Raw genomic sequence first — 18,530 nt, forward strand, 5'->3', positions numbered from 1 at the left:
ATCTGTATCAGATGGTTTTGTTCTAATATAAACACAAATAAAACATTGATGTATAATCTAAAACTGATGTATATTTTCACATTAATACTACTAATAATGTTTACACATTATAGTTATGTACATTTATATGTACTTTAGTATCTTTAAATACATGTAATTCTTTTTCTAAGATACTTCATCCTGTGATAGAACATTTATGTTGCATTGAGAAAATGTGTTATTAGTTGTGGTTTAGAAAAAATATATATATGAAATGCCGTTAATTTACTCTTCTTACTGGGAAACATTTTGTGAAACATTGCATTTTATTGTACTTGATAGTTATAAATTGTAGATATTTTAATGTAAGATATGTTAAAATTTTTGTTGAAAATTTTAAATATTATTTTGAACAGATGTATGTTGCAGAGAACAGCATTGAGTCTTATGCTCGACAACTGCTGTTATTAGGAATAGCCTTTGAACAAGCTGAAAGTTTTGGTCTACAAGGTGATTTCTTGTGTATTCAAATTTTACAAAGTTAGTTAATTATGATTGTACAATTATCATAATGCCTAATGTGTGGTAAAAGTAAATTGTTAAGTAAGCAAGTACACTTACTGAAAGCATTATACTAATAAATCTGTTTTTACTTCTAAGGGGATAAGTGCTGTTAAACAAACTGTTATCAGGATATTTTGTATCAACTGTTGAATGATGTATATTAATTTACATAAATTTCTAAACTATGTTGGAATTTTTATCACATTCTAAAACCTACTTGACTGCTAGCATGTTACAAAATATTGTAGAACAAATAATATGATGATTTATTTTTCAAATTATTAATAAGAAATATTTTTATGCCTATATAAATTTTTTGATTCAATATGACCTATGAGAGGAATAGAAGAAAGTATTTGTTAGGTTATATTTAAGTTGTAAAACAAAAATCTGACCTCTGTTTACTATGATTATATTTTGATGAAATTAATTTGAATACATTTAACAATATAGTTAAACCTAAAAATAAAAAAGTGAAGGCCTAAGGTTATCTAAACATTCTTTTTGGCTTTTATTGCATTCTTGTGGCTTATTTATATTGATGTTTTTCTGCATGGTATTGTGCATGCTCTCATGCTCCAAACTTCTTTTATTTTTGCAAAATCAGACAAAACTGTTCCTTATTAACTTCTATGGAGAAACACATATAGTACAAGAGTATCATATTATGCAAATAAAAACATTACTTGTTAATTATTTTTTCTTCTAATTAAGAAGTATGTATTATATGGTATTAATTTTATGAAAAGACAATGTTTCTTAAAACTTTATTAGTTCGTTGTTGAATGTAATATGAGGGATTTAATAATTTCAATTATTAAATATAACATTCATTTAACTTTTAGTATGAGAACTTTTGTTTTTGTTATTTTTTTCTCCTGATGAATGATAGATATTTAGCTTGTGTTTTACAAGTGAATGTACAATAAATGTACTTCTGCAGGGTCTCCATAAGTATTTTGTTTCAAGAGTAAATAAAACTAAAATTAAGAGGAACAAACATTTTTATTCTTTACTTTTGAAGTTCATTTATCATGCTCTGTTTTATCCTATAGAATGTACAATTATTCGAGTGATTAGTGGTATGCATGTTTTACTGACATCACAACAATACAGATTGCAAAGTTAAATACTTCTTCAGTCATTGTAGTGTCTATTAGGAAATAATGCTATATATTTTTATAATTCTATGAGGTAAAAGTATATTATGAGTCACTTTTAACTTATTTTTTATGTGTTTCGATAATAATGTAACATATTGTGTTGAAACTGTTTTGTTAGTCTTGCCACCAGAATGAAGAGAAAGCCAAGATATCTTATGGAAAAATTAGATTAACAATAAAATTTTAGGAACACAAAATAATCAAGAAAGTGTAAAGTCAAAACCTCAAGATTATTACTCTACATTGCATCATGTAAAAACAAAGTTAATCTGAAGATAATGTAACATACAAGGAAAGAATGAAGAGGAAAGTTTAATTCCAGAAGATTTATATATATTAGATATGCACAAATGTTGTAATTTAAGTATTGGGCAAGTGTTAAATTTAGTTATTTTTAAAAATGATAGTTTATCACAGGTTCCATAACCGTGCAGATTATGCATTGAGTAGTTTAATTCCCATAAATTGATGATTGCTGTATTATTGCATTTTGTTACTTGAACTTTCTGAGTATTATTACATGAAAATATCTTGTAGTACATGACTTCTGTTGGGCTGTTGATAAATATGCATACAAAATGTAGTTCAAGTAAGGCAAAGACAGACAGTTAGCTAAATAGATAGCTAGAATTAAGCTGTGTGATTGTGAGTTTAGTCTCAAAAAGTGTGTAGTGGCACTTTTTTGGTTTAGTTATTCAGACAAAAAAGACAATTATTAAATCTCTGTACACAACTGTAGTAACCAACAGTGTAACAAAAATGTGTGTATATGTTTGAGTTGTTTTAATATGTTATTTTAAAATAAGTGGATAATATGCTATTTTGTTACTGTTGAAATTTATTGCTAAAACATCACACACCTACTGTAAAGAATTTGTAATTCTGTTAATATAATTCTCATATCCAGCTTTGTCTCCCAGTACTCAATGACAGAATGTTTGGTCTATGGTTAGTGAGTATTTTCACTTAAAAAATGATTTTACATAAATTTTGAAAGTGACACAGTGTAAGTACTGAGATTTGTAACAAATTCAATGAAAGCATGTGGGTTCTTCTTTCTCATTATGCATTTAAAGTTATCATATCTTTAATAAAGATCCAATGAAGAACATGTTTTAATAGAGCAAATTTAAAAAACCTTTGAGCAACCAATTTGAAGATTTCTTTCTTTAGGAATGAAAACTTTCAAATACTGTCACTTTATTTGGCCTTTTTTCAGACACCATGTTTGTTTTAGAAAATATTTGGTGCAAAATGTGTAGAGTGATAGCAAATGTCTTTGAACTTATAGCTAAAGTGAATAATGAATTTAGGCAATTAACCTCAATAATTTGTTTGCCTCTCATAACTGTCACATGACATTACATAACAGTCATGAACTAGTCACAATGCAAGTATACTCAAGGAGAAGTCTTCTTATTGACATTAAGAAATGTTGCTTGTTTATCACAGCATCTCTTAGCTATTTGAATATTTGGTGTTATTTGTTTTTCAACATCATAATTGGCAATAATATTAATTTAATGCTATAATCTGTTGATATTGTATATAAAATGTCATATCCTATGACAGTTGCATTTAGGTTATACAAATGTATGCATCAGAAATCACCACTTGAGAATTCAGTATGGGAACTTCAAGATATACATTTATTTACCTAAGTACTCTATGAATAATGAGATTTTGAGTAATTTATATAGTAAAAGGTTAATGAGTGCTTTTAACAGGCTATTAGTTTTCTTGATACATAAAATAATTTGATATTTTGACACATATTTATGGTTGATAGTCATCACTGATTAGTTATAGCTAATAAATGCAAGAGCCTTACTTGTTCAAGGTAGTTTTTGTTTTTTTTCTCTCTTGACGAAATTAAAATGATCTTCTAAAAGTATTTGTTAAAATGAAAAATCCAGTGGTTAGCAGATTATTATAAAGTGTACATTGTATTATAAAACCATAAGTACACTTTGTAAATGTGAGACTATAATAAAAAGGGGTAGTAATACCCAGTAAGAAGTTCATTGAGAAACTGTTATGTATGATTAACTAAGAAGTTAGTAATTTTTGTGTATAAATGATATGTATGTATGTATATATATATATATATATGTATACACACACAGAAAAGACTGAATTGTTTTGGAAGTACTTGGAAATACTCTTATCAGACAATCAACTGTAAACTACATAAAGAAGAAGTCTTCAGAATTAATTAGGTAAGTATATTGTATTTTATAGTTTATACTAAAACAATTTGATTTATGTGAATTAATGCTTTCTCTGAACAACTGAATTCTTGGATGTTATTCAAATTCAGAAATGTATATGATATCCAGAAATATATGACTTTCTTTCACCTGACTTTGCAAATGAAATATATAAAAAATTCCTCAAAAGCATGTTTTATGATTAAAAGCATTATATGATAAATATGTTTTTCTTATAAAATATAATTATTAATTTCCTGCAGTTTTGTTTCCAGTCTATGGACTGTATGCTCCTAATTGTTGATAGATAGTGTTATTCAATATTCAGGGCACAGATAAACTTCTTAAACATGTTTTGTACTGTGCATACAGGTTAAAATAATAATAAAAATAATCCTCAGTATTTTGTAGCAAGTTGAACAAGTTGATCCACTTTTGGGACAGTGTTAAACCTATAGACTTACAATGTTAAAGTCTGGGATTCAATTCCCCTGCTGTGGACAAAACAGATATTCCAATGTGGCTTTGCCATGTAACAAACACACACTCTGAACAAGTTGATATATGTTATGCATTTATTTTCTGTGCACCTTATGCAGACATGTCTTAAGTGTGTATACATGTATCTTAAATTAATAATTTTTCAAGAAATTTACATGTACAACATGTAAGGTTGTTTATCCCAAATATAACTTTTATTTTCTTCTGTTTTTGTTTTTTAATCAAAATTCTAACTGTAATAAACTGCTTTAAGAAAGTAATTCATGGATACTAGGCTGTGTTATGGTTTGTTATACACATAATTGGTGTTGCTCTACTATCTTGAGATCAGAATGGATAAAATTACACATTTCAAAACATAGTAGAACATACAAATATATTGTGTAATATGTGCATGTGTAAATTTAATTTAAAGTTTGTCATTTTTGGTATAATATTAAATGTAGATACATATATCAATATAATATTAGTTGTTTAAGCCACCAGTAACTCTTGAAAAGATATTTTTTGAATATGCATACATGTGTTAATTAAGTACTATAGATGAAGTAACAAAACAACTGGAAGTAATTATACTAATTTTTATATAAGTTATGCACATTTCAACAGTCTTTAGTTCAAAGAAACTTCACCAACTCATAACTGGATTTACCTTCTGAAATCTCAAACTATTGAATTGACTAGTTGGTATCAGGTATTTATGTACTGTAGGTTGAAACCTAAGTTTGTTTATTGATATTTTAATGAAGAATATATATAAGTATTTGATATTCATATATTTCTTCATACAGCTATAGAAAGTAGTATTTGTTTAATGAAATATAATATGCACAAAAGCTAATGGTTTGGGTAAATGTGAAGATTTAAAACAAATTTGATTGTTTTACTTTAATAAAATGTACAATTGACTAGAAATCAGTAATAAAATTGTTTTTTGAAATTGAAAACAACCTCATTTTAACTGGGATAAGTATTATTCATTGTTACCTTTATTTAACCATTGCTAATGGCATTGAATCTGGATATCGGTGCTTCTGTAGTTACATTTGGTAATATAGATCTATATCTAAGGGTTATATGTATGGAAGGAGGCATTTTTATGTTATAAAAATTTTTATAGTAATTTTTTTAATACATATGTTAGAAGTAACTCATGATAATGCAAGTTGAGAAAGTTCACTGTAAATTAAATGTTTCCTATAAAAGGAACTTTGTATTTCTAAGGAACATAGTTTTGTGTGATTGAAATTACTATAGGATATGTATTTTCAAATACAATTATATCCTCTCACACTTTAGTGTTATCCCAATGAAAGTTACTCTTCTTTGTACATATAAGTATTGGTATGAATTATGCTTCATTTGCTCCAGTCTTTATACCCCACTGTTGCCTATAGCAACTTTTAATCTTGTGACTCTCTCTGCCTACATCAATGTGCCCTCTATGTCAGATATAAATAAAAGCTCCCCACTACTACTACTTATTCACTTTTTCTTGAGGGTGCTGCCATGCCTCATTTTCCTGGTTTATTGGGTCAGCATATCTTGACTTTCCATTGCCTGAAAAACTCTTATTTGGACTTTCAAAGATTATATCCTCCTTTTCCTATTTAAGGCTCTAGACAACGTATAAAAGTTCACCGTAATCAATTTCAGTATTCTTTCACAATAGTTTCGTGCTCTTTTAATTTTTGCAGCTGTTGTCTGAGGCTTATCACAAATCTCTGAAGCAATATTCAGATTATCTTAGTCATTTATTGACTACTACTTTGTTAAATTATCAGCTCTCTTTTTTGTTTGTTGTTCAAATCTTTTGAGAGAGATGTCTTGTTAAAGAGAGTTCACTTTCCTGGTTTGGCTTTTAGAGATTTCAGAGAACCTTTTCTTAGACAATCTCTTTTTGCAGGTATTACCTATTCCATGGTATCTTGTGTTGATGTGGCTTGTTGCCACTTTTCCCTTTCTGCCATAGTTTCTTGACTGTTCCAAAGGCCTTCTACAGGATGGCTTTATGCATCTCCTATCCAAGTGTCCTAACATCTAGCTTTAATACCAAAATCAATTGTAACACAAGGGAAATTCTTACCTTACTAGTGGGTATTGTCTTCTAGTATGGAACATTGGCTACCTTATAGGGTCAGGTCCTGTAGCATCTCAATTCAGAGGGTTTGTGTCAGTGTGTGAGACATTTACCACAGATCAGTGGGTCATTCTACTTCTCATTAGAGGATAGGTCATTTAATTCATGTCTCCTCCTCCATTGTCTCTCATACCAGTTGGATTTCCACTACCCAAGGACTAGCCATTCAGCTCAAACCAACCAGTATCTTTGTCAAAAGAGGCTATAGAGCACATTGATTCCTATTTCAAGAGTTTTTATTCCCAGCTGTTTATACTAATGAAAAAGACAGATGATTGGCAACCTATCTTGCTGCAATCATTTCATCCAGCCTCTTTGGAATTAATTCTTTCCCTTCTATAGCTCTTTCATTCTGTCAGTAGAAAGACAAAATCTAATGTTACCTATTCCTGACTTCATATTCTGATCTCAGATTCTTCACAGTGTTATCTCCATTTTGTGTATGATAATCCAGTTTTTTAGTTTCATTATCTTTCATTCAACCTCAGTGATTTGCTCCACATCCTGTCAAGTGAAACTGGTGATGGCACTTTGGCTGGGAAAGCCATGGCTTTCATTCTTCTCAGGAGTATCAACATCTTCCCATTCCTCACTGGCTAGCTCTTTTAAATCAGCTTTGGTCAATTTTCATTCAGCAGTTGATATTCTTCAACTTAATGCCTGTCTTTTATGTGGTCCATTGCACAACATCAGAGATTGAGTTTTTGGGTAGCACCCTTATTAACAGAATCCATTTGGCATTCTTTTTTTATAATTTTATCAACAGAATTGGCTTACTTCATGTCAGTGGTTTCTCAAAGTTTAATCCTTCTCCTTCCAGTGTGCCATGTCTCTCAATTTTTAATGTAGTTATTTAACAAAGGTTTAGCACCTTTATCTATTGCCCTGTTGTATTAGCTACTTTTCATTTCTCTACTGAAAGAAAAGTTTTGGGGTCCCTGGTTTTGTTACTACTTTTGAAATACTTTTGAGTTATATTTGTTGTCACAAGCCTTTCCTGGTTCTTAATTTGGATATCACAGGGGTTCTCCATGCCTTATCTCATCCACTTTTTAAACCTTTAGGGTCATGTTCACTACATCATCTTTCACATAACAATTATATTATTCTGTTTTTGGCTTGCAGGCATCAATGTTTGGATGTGTTTCTGCTTGATGTTCACAGGAGTCTTTATAATTCCACTAGTTGTTGTGTCCAGACATGGCTTTTCTACCCAAAACTTCAGCTGGTAGAGAAAAAAATAAGACTTTCACTTCCATCCATCTTCACTCCATTTCACATTTATATGATCAGTTGAATCTGGATTGTCTTTTATACCCAGTTTGGGCTTTTTGATGCATTGAATTATTTATTTATCCGTTGGTATCCTACTGTGTCACATAACTTATCTTCTATCACTTTTCCAGGTTGGATTCTTCATTTTGTTCATATTCTTTTTACACCTTTGTGTGGCTTTAATTGAAGGAGTGGAGCCTCATCTCATCAAATTCAATTTCTCTCAGTGTTCCTGGAAGTTTGGTGCATTGGCTACTGTAAAATATTGTGTAGGCTGGTATGTAGACCACACCTAATATATTTGTATTGCACTATTTACATGATTTAGTGTTTTTCTCCTCACATGGTTTAGACTACCATAACAGCTATTATATGTGCCTCAGCTCAATGATGTAATGCCTTTTGTGTTATTCTATTCTTTTTCAGGGACATTTTTATTATTATAATTTGATCCTACTCTGTAGCTGGTATTGTCTGGTCAGGTATGCTTTTTCTAAGTCTGCACTAGCTACTACTAGTCTAATAAATAAAATTCCTGGTAGCAATGAGCTCTGTTGATATTGGATGTTCCATAAAACCACTTTGGTACTTTCAAGGTGGTACATAATTATTTCATACCATACATGATATACAGTACTGGATCACAACTCACAGATTATCTTGAGTAATGCATAAATGGATTTGGTCCATCCCTGCACCCTGAATTGAATAAATGTGCATTGGTTTGCTTTCCAAAATAGAGAGCATTATTCACCTATTGCACTGTCTTTGGAGCATCGTTTCTTGAGCCTCCCTAGTGCAAATTCTCCCCCATTTCTCTTTAGTGGAATATAGGAGTTGCTGAAGTAGTGAACAGAGATCTGTTTCTCCTGAGTAATGTTTGAACACTTTATTCCACTCAAGGAGAAAAGTGCAAAGCTAGATATTCTCCTACCCATAACCCTGGATGATTTTCCCTGATGTTTGGTGAAAGCAAACCAGGCTTTTGGGATCCTCCTCATAATTTTGGTTCAGAGTCGGCAATTCACTATCTGGTTATGTTGAACATGGCTCCTTTTGTCATAACATTACTTTTCATGATGATGGAAGAGGGTTTTCAACTCCTTATAATTCAGTACATGCACCGTCAAGTTCTTGATCTGTTAGTTGAACTTCATTTGTTCCACATTCTCATAATTTGAGGGACAGGTGTGTTCCCTTGCTTCTCAGGTTGGGAGTTATGAATTCAGTTCATAATAACAGCCTAGATGAATGAAGTTGGAATACTTCCTTACTTCTGAGTTTGGTATGTTGCATAATGTACTTCTTCAGGTTTTGGGGAAGTTTTTTTCCCTTTGGATGTTTGTTGCTATCCATTCATAATTCCAGTGACTCATGTCCAACATTCTGTGACTTTCAGGTTGGGTTCCTGGGCCCATAATTCTGAGTTTGGTTTGTTATATTTCCTGCTTCTTCAGATTGTGGTGTGGGTTTGTCCACTTTTATGTTGGTGCCTTCTCTTCATAATTTTGGTTGTTTGACATGCAAGATCTTGTACCTTTCTTTTGGTATCTCTTCATATCATATTGCCATAATATAATATCATGATGCTCAAGCTGATACATTTTGGATCTACTTTTGGGTCCACAAGCTTTTAATTTGAATGATGAGATGTGGAACCTCGTGTGTATGGTTGGGGTCTATATGATTCTCATAAATACATTCAATATTTCCAGACCAGATAATTCTAATTTTGCAGGAGGAACCAGTTTTGAAATATATGTTTCTCCTTGCATGTTTAATCTCACAATGTTACAGTTTAAAAACTTTGGCCTTTACCCCTATATTTCAGATTTTGCATTATCTAGGTGAAAAGCATTCCTGTTCCAGAATTAGTGTGTACCTCACTAGTGTCCTATATCATATCTTAGCTTGTGCACATTTTCTACATAGATGCTTTCTGTGTGGATCTTGCCCTCACCAACCCCTCCACCTTGTTCATGTGTTTTAAAAGCTTACATTTTTGTATCCCACCTGAGGATAATTTAAGAAACACTTGAGTGTTAATGATGTTTATCATCAAAATTTTAATTTGGTTGAACTTACTTGAGAGCATTTGTCTGCAAGTAAATGATTTTATATTAAGACAGAAAACCTGAGGGCCTGTAACCCCTCCGCCCCTGTCTACACCTTTGACCAGTGCAATTCACGTTAAACATGAGTTTTAGGTGTGAGTTAACTCAAGACTTATAGCATGCAAGTTTTCTAAAAACGATTTACAAGGAATAATGCTGTTCTGTGAGTGGAGGTAAGTATCTGTTAGAAATACATTTTCAAATGAGAAAAATGTTAACTTTCAAAATATACATGTGTTTTAAAGATAATTCTTTGTGTAACTTTGTGCTAAAAACAAAGAATGCAATACAGTAGTTATTTATTTATTGAAACATGTTGCCTATGCAATGTGAGAGGAAAGTAACACCAGAATATTTAATAATCAAAGTCTTACTTATCCAGTTTAGAAAAAGATGTTAATTACTCTTACAAAATATTGCTGGAGTGCTATGTTAAAAATATTTTTGTGGAATGTGTGAGTTGCGCCAGTCTAAAAACTATATACTATGAAAAATATAGTCAGACAATAATGAAATGTTTATAATCTTTTCAAAATGTTGTACTAAAAAGAAACTAAGAAATAGTTTATTCAGAAAGTATGCCTAAATTTTGATGAAATTTTTTGAAGAAGATTTGCATGATGATAAAATAGAAAATATTATGATGTACTTTCTTTGCTACCATGTTAATACTGTTAATTTTTAACTCTATTATGAGGTGTGGGTTCCTTTGAGATGATGAATGCACAGCTGCAAATCATATTTCATAATATAATAAAAATAATAAATCTCACTTTCTTTCTACAATTTTTTCTATAAAGATGTTTTAGAATTAACATTTAGTGATTTTGTAACATTTGTTTAGTGTAATTCACAAATAAAAATTTAAATAATATTAAAATTTACATTCTTCACAGGTTAAAGGTATCTTGTCTAGAAACAATATACTTAAAAAAATATTTTGTAATTTTTCTGTCTATCTCAAAACAGAAATTTTATTTGCTTGGCATCTATCATCACTTTAAATAATAATGTGAAATGTTTTTATTACAGGCATCTGTTCACATTACATGTTATAAAGTTATTAAAGAATGTGAACAGTTGGTAATGACAAATAACCTTGAAATTAGCTGCAAGCAAAGGTTTAAATATCATTGGATAGAGCAGATGAAAAACTATTTACATCATTGTAAATTGAATAAAGTGGTTTGCAAGTAATATATGGTTTCAATAAGCAAGATTTTAGATATAACTCCTACAGAAAAAATCATCTCTTATTTATGTTAAAGTTTAGAATTTTTGTGTAGCTTTTTAGATGTTATTTTCATTCCTAAAAATGTCACTATATTATATTTGTTTGAAAGTTATGGAAAGTTTTTCTTATGACATAAGGTAAGCCTTACTAATTTTAGAGACTATGACAGTAATACCAAAATATTTCAGTGAATCAAACTTAATTTATTTAATTAATGTTTAGTTCAGTTTTTTTTAATTTTGTGAAAAGCTACTAGAAGGCTATCTGTGCTAGCCTTCCCTAATTTTGCAGTGTAAGACTAGAGGGAAGGCACCTAGTCATCACCACCCACTGCCAACTCTTGGGCTACTCTTTTACCAACGAATAGTGGGATTGACCATCACATTATAATGCCCCCATGGCTGAAAGGTCGAGCATGTTTGGTGTGAACGGAATTTGAACCCCCGACCCTCGGATTACGAGTCAAACGCCTTAACACACTTGGCCGTGCCGGGCCCATTTTTTAATTAATGTTATTTTTTCATTTATTGTATTTACTTAATGCATGCTAATAGATAAGCCTTCAGTTATATTGAATTAAGACTGATTTTACCAAAGACTAATAGTAGCAAAAATATTATTATATAGCCTGATCATCTGGCACCATTTTGAATGGTCTGTTGCTCAGTCAGTGATAAATCTTGTCAGTTTGTATAGCATTTTTATTCTGAGCCAAAAGAGATGACAACTGTAGTCAGCAAAATAAAGATTTAAACTAGATATACTAATAAAAATCAATCATGTTGAAACTGACTACACATAAATTAGATCTTTCTGATCAATGTTGTTGTTGTTTTTTAAATTAAAGTCTAAGATGAAAGAAAGTATTTTAATATTTTCTTCAAAACAAGTGTCTCACAACAAAATTGTGAAATTTTCACATAAACAATTGTATGAAAACTAAATAAAATTATATACAATTTTTGAAACCAAAAGTAGATAGTAATGTGTAAGTTCATGAAATATGGTTTAGCATTTTCACTGTGAGAAGGAAAAATCAGGGGATATCAGTGACATTCTTTCCACTCTGGAAAAGGTTAATTGAAAGCCTAAATTCTTAATCAGTAGTAAAAAAAAACAAAATTTTTACATTAATAGGAATATTTCTAGTCTCATTGCATATTTTTAGTGAAAAACTTGATAATTATTGAGTACAATGATGCAATTTCATGTCGTGATTCCTTATGGGTTTTTATAACATTAATTGTTTAAACTATGATATAAATTATTCATAAACAGTTTGAATGCTAACATACACAAACATTTAAATTTGTTATGAGATATTTTAATTTTTCTTATATTTATGTAGTTTATGTTTATTTTATAACAGAATGGTAACAGATTTTGAAGAGCTTAAACAGAAGATGCCCTTCATAAATATTGAGGCATTAAAGGTGAGATATTATGTACTTTCAGTATATTAAAAGAAATTTAATCCCTCTTCATCCTAAAGTATTTACCAAATCCCATTTTATGACAGGTATATGAGAGGTGTCTTGCTTCATCTATGGTGGCTTCATATAAGACATCCTTATCTACCATTTTCTGATTTTCTAAATATCAGAAAGTTTTTAAATCCCCAGTACTATCAGGTCTTCTTAAATCATTTCATATTCTTCAAAGGCCTTTTTCAGTTACCATATTGGGATTCTACAGTTTTACATGCATTGTCTCATTCTCACTTTGAGTCCTTATCTTTATTTTCTTTGTTTCACACTTCTTGAAAATTGTATTTTTGTTGGTGTTGGCTTGTGTACATTGTCTGTTGGAGTTATTTACAATCCTTGTGCATAGAACTCTTTATCATACCACATTTGTCCTGCTTTACCCTAATAGGTCTTTTCTACCCAAGACTGTGGCAGCCAGAGAAAGGGAAAGATTCTTCTCACCAATCTATTTAACAACCATTTCTTACCTTTATGAGTGCTTCAACCTTGACTGTTTGTTATGTCTTGTCAATGTCCTCGTTTTAGGTGACTCATACAAACTCATTTCAATTCTTCATTCACTGGGATCCTTAAATTTTCCATGGCTTATTTCTCTTTACCTTAACGAGGTGGCTTTGCAAACTGACTTTCTTGGCTTGTAATGGATTATAGTTATCGAGAGGAATATTTTGCATGTCACATCTCACCAGATTTGTCACATCTCTATGTTATTAATTGCCCAGTTGATTTGCCCTCTGGAAGACTGTGCAGGCTGCTATGGGAACTACTTCTACTACTTTCCTATCTTGTTACATAAATGATCTAGCAATTTTCTTCTCTGAGGGTTATCATCTATTCCCTGTAGCTATTTTGACCACATATGTTAGACTTTAACTCGAAGTATCTTCCTCACTCATATACTATCTTCATTTCCAGAGCCCCTTTATTTCTCACTGAATCCCACTCTGTAGTTAGTGTTTCACAGGCAGGTATTCTTTTTATTTTTGATTCCACATTAGCAACCATTTTCATTGTAATTACTACATGTTGCAACAGGATCAAAATGAAATGTTCCATAAGTCTGTCAAGGTGCCTATCATGGACCACCACTCATGGACTATCATGAGTAAAGCTGAAGGGAATTCTGCCTGTTCCTGCTGATCTTCAAGCTGAATAAATCTTGGTCAGTTTGCCATTACAAATGTAGGGAACTTTGTTCACCTACTGCATAGTTTCAAGGACACTGTACCTCTGGACTTCCAAACATATATTAACCCCAGACTCTACTAGTGAAGCTTGGGAGTTTTACAACCCCAATTTCCAGTTGCTGGGATGGTATATGTATAATATATAATATTGTGGTCCAATAGCCCAGTGTGGTATATAAGGACCAGAACATCTTAACTCTAACCCCAAGTTATAGAACTTCAACTGTCTTATTCAGCTCAGTCATGCAAATACATGTTTACAGATTAACATTAATTAGTCTTCTGCTGAAGTATGTGCATATTTCATTTACAATTGCTAACAACTTATGAAGTTGTTTTTTGTGTTGGGTTTGTGAAAGCCATCATCGAACATATTGTGGGGGTTCATGTTGCTGTTTTGATCCTCTTTTCCATATCTGTCACACATTTTCCTATAGGGAAACTTTAAGCTGAAGTTGAGGAGAAAGAAATGAAGAGACTTTTACCATCCAATACATATCTCTACATTTTGAATTTTTATGTCTACTTTAGATACATATCTTCTGCTTGTGTTTTCCTTTTTTCTCTTCAACCTGTTTACTTAGTACCCAATACTTTCTTTAAGATTAGATGTGCTTCCATTGTTTTACACGTTGTTTTCCCTACCCTTTCAGGTAATATAGAAGATATTATATAAATATAGTTTCTTCTTCTTTAACAAGTAATTCATAGTACTTAATGTTTTCCTTACCCTTTCAGGTAATACAGAAGATATTACTTAAATATAGTTTCTTTGTCTTTACCAAGTAATTCATAGTACATAATGCTTGGACATTATTTCTTACTCCTTAAAATGTGTATATATGATATCATTTAGATCTATTTCATTACTCCTTAACATGTGTATCTTGGGAACAAATGTTTCATTGTAATTAATTATTCCTTAACATATATCTCTTTGTTAAATGTACATGATTATTTCACTTAAATATAATAAGAGAGTTATGATTTAGATAGATGTAAAGTGTGAGTGTTACATACAGTATTTTTAAAAGTAATAATTTATTGCAGGTTTTCTTATGTAACTGTTTATGAATCATTTGTTGTGTAGTTAAATTGCTTTGAATTCATATAACTTTACTTGAATCTTCAGAATTTTTTTTGTTGCATTGTAGAATGTTCTAGTCCTCAGACAGGCAATATATATATAAATATATAGGCAACTAAGTAAGTGAAAGGAAGTTTAAATTAGTGAAAGTTTGTTTTGAATTTTGTGTAAAGCTACACAAGGGCTATCTGCACTACCTGCCCCTAATTTAACAATATAAGACTAGAGGGAAGGCAGCTGGTCATCACCACCAACCAACTCTTGGACTACTCTTTTACTGACTGTTAGTGGCACAACTTCTTAACACCCTCATGGCTAAAAGGTTGAGCATTTTTTGTGCAACAGGGATTTGAACCTGTGATTCTCAGATTACATGTCAAATGCCCTCACCATTTGACCCTACCATACCAGGCCATTAGTGAAAATAAAAGTGAAATTAGACTGTGTGCCAGTTTAGATGTAACAGTTGATTTTTAAAGTTTCACAGCTCGTAATAACAGAGAAAAAGGAGGATTTTTTTTTTCTCATGAAAAGGTGTTCTGAAATAAGTGAACTTTCTTGTGTGAACCTTTAATGATAGATATAAAAGATTTTTTAGACTGATTAATGTAAAAGTTATTATTTAGCTGAATTGGTGATTTAATATTTAATGATTATTTATTTTTGTAACAAGATAGTTAAAAATAGTTATTTTAATAGCAATAGTTAAGACCAGTTTCATTGAATAACTTAGTAAGAGTCAAATTTTGTGTGTGGTTCAATTGTTATAGTGTCATTGATGCCAAGTTACTTGAATTTTTTAGTATCTTTCTTGCTAAAGTAGCATTGTGTAATTTATAGAAAGCTTGAGGCTTCAATAAACAGGAAATATGTAGAGATGACTAGTAAGTGCAAGTTAAGTAGAGAAAATTCAAGTCAACAGGAAGGTAGTTAGATCAAGATTGAGTGATTTGCACTTTAGTAGTGACTGGTGATTTCCAAATAACTTAAGTCCTACAAAATCAGGTAATGTTCAGTCAGAAAATGCTATGTTGGTAGAAGTGAAGTTAGACTGTATGATTGTTAATTTAGGCATATTTTTCATATTACCTTTAATGAATATTATTCCATTATGGCATCAGATAGTTTATAGAAAGTTCAAGGTCTCCTTGAACAAAATTTACATATAGGTGGCTAGTGAGTGCATGTGAAGTAAAGGAAAGTCAACTAAAATGAAGATAATTAGACAGATCAAGACTGAGTGATTTGCAATTTAGCTGAAATGTGTGGCTTCTAAAGAAGTTAAGTCATACAAAGTTGAATAATATTTAGTCAGAAAATATTAGGTTAGTAAACATGATGATAGACTGCAATATTGTTAATTTAGTCAAAATAGGCAACATTTTAAAGTGAATTTCACAGTTTAACAGAGATAAGAAGAATAATTTGTCTTTTCAAAGTAACTGAACCCACCTGTGTGGGCTCTGACAAAATGAAGACAATTGTGGGTAAAAGTAAGTAAATTATTCACTGATACTATTGTGATAACAATAAAGCAAAACATTTCATCTTGTCAGTTGGATTGTAAAGTAATTGAATCAGCCTGAGTAGACTTCTGACAAGAAAAGAGAATTAAAGAATTGTTGCACATAGCTTGTACATAAACCCTGACATTTAGCAAGCCAGCCAGGATTATATAGTAGTAAAGAGAGGTGGAAAAAATAGAAGTGAATGGTATCAAAAATAAGAAAGTCTATATTTCCTGAGTGATAATGGTAGCAAAAACAGTGTGAATACTATAATTATGGCAACAGATTCTGATAAGTGAATTGAAAGAAGTAAGCATCTTGGGTTGTTATGTCAGTAAGCTATGAGAATTTGTTAAACAGCAATAAGAACTCGAGATTAAAGGTCATAGGTAGATACAAGAAGAAGAAAATGAGAAAAAGTAAAGACTGGATATAGATGGAGAAAGAATGAGAGCACAAAGAGAGAAAGAAGAGAAGAAGAGACTTGAACTAGAAAAATAAAAACACAAAATTTAGATTACCCAACAGAAAGATAAAGGACCTAATAATGACAATGGTGTTTAAGCCAGCTGACATAAGCTGTCCAAACTTAATAAACAGGTTTGACTTTAGATTAACAAACTCACCCAACAAAAAGATAAAGGACCTCAGAATGACAGTGGTGTTGGGGGCAGATGATGCAAGCTGTCTAAATTTAATAAACAGAAACCTGACATGGATGCTTTCATGGAGAGATATGAAATATTTGACCAAAATCAAAACTGGGAATATGGTGACCTGGCAGTCTGTCTCAGCCCACTTCTCACATTAAAAGCTTACAAGTAGATATAAGCGTTATGTCACTCAGAAGTTGCCATGGATTATAACAAATTAAAAGTTCAATTACTGAAATTATGTGAACTTACTGAAGAAGGTTTCCATCAAAAGCTCAGAGAGGTTAAATCTGATACTGGAGAAACTCTAATTCACTTTGTGGCATATCTATGGAAATACTTCATAAGATGTATTGACAGGGCCAAGTATGATGACAACTTTAAAGGACTGGCAGATCTACTAATATGTGAACAGTTCATGATCACATGCTCAATTGACATGTCACTGCTTCTAAAAGAGAGAGCACCATCAGACAAGCTGGCAGAAAAGTGTATAGAAGCCCAGGGAGGGAATATAACTGGTGAGATTGTGTCAGTGTGAAGTCCTACTGCAGGCTTTATATGAGAAGAGACTGACAAAGGAATTTCAAATGTTGGTGTAAACTATATGAGAAAGTTTAGTATATAAACTAAAATTGTCTTTGTGCTTAGTGAAAAAAAAATTGTAAATATTTTTCTTGAAGAGGGGCTTATTGTTGGATATACAAGATTGTTTAGTGTAAGTGTTGTTATTTAACTTATTTCTAAAAGTAATTTAATAATCTCACTATATAACTATCTGAATCAAAACTTCTATTAATCTTGAACAGAAATAGTAATATATGTCTAACAATAGCTGATGGGGAACTGGACACATTATTCTTTGGGTATTGGAAGATATAGAAAAACTATTTAATGTAAATGTTCTTATTTAGTTTATTTTGTGACTTAATGTTGTTTAGTTTTTAAGACAGGAGTGTTGAAGATGGATTGTTTTAAAAGTGTTAGTTGTAACAAATTTTGTTACTTAACTCTATGAGTTGTGCATTGAGTTACATTTGCAATATCATTTTTGTCTAGCCTATACTAATATTGTTGATGTCATATTAGGTGGATCTTCAGTATTTTCCTAGTTACCTTAAGTTAGTATTGTTAAATTATCATGTTGCATAGTTTACAGAATGCTCAAGACCTCAGTGAACAACATATAAATGTGGCCAAGTATGTGCAAGTAAAGTGAAGTGATGTAGAAAAGTAGAGAAGAAAGTCAAATGCAATTCAGTCAGAAAATCTGTTAGCAAAAGAAAACATGAAGTTAACATGTGTGTAAGTGGTTATCCATAATGGGCAATATTTTAAAGTGAGTTTTACAGTTTGATTGAGATAAAGAAAATAATTTGTCTGGTCAAAGTGTGTTCTAAAGTAATTTAACCCATTTATGTGAACTTT

The 18,530-nt window shown here is 31.1% G+C and overlaps 1 protein-coding gene across 2 annotated transcripts in view; it reads left to right on the plus strand.

Annotated features, from left to right (window-relative positions):
• The first annotated feature begins 448 nt into the window (after positions 1 to 448).
• Positions 449 to 18,530, plus strand: part of Dnaaf3 (Dynein axonemal assembly factor 3) — a 62,761-nt gene continuing 44,679 nt past the window's right edge. Inside the window, exons 1-3 of one of the 2 annotated variants that reach the window (XM_076453167.1) lie at positions 449 to 489; positions 3,833 to 3,925; positions 12,550 to 12,613. In XM_076453167.1, the coding sequence (XP_076309282.1) occupies positions 12,551 to 12,613 (63 nt within the window). In that variant the 5' untranslated portion in view covers positions 449 to 489; positions 3,833 to 3,925; position 12,550. Of the gene's footprint in view, positions 490 to 3,832; positions 3,926 to 12,547; positions 12,614 to 18,530 lie in introns of those variants that run through there. The other variant, XM_076453177.1, reaches the window with a different exon arrangement.

Source organism: Tachypleus tridentatus, chromosome 1 (assembly GCF_004210375.1).
Source record: "Tachypleus tridentatus isolate NWPU-2018 chromosome 1, ASM421037v1, whole genome shotgun sequence".
NCBI classification, from domain to species: Eukaryota; Metazoa; Arthropoda; class Merostomata; order Xiphosura; family Limulidae; genus Tachypleus; species Tachypleus tridentatus.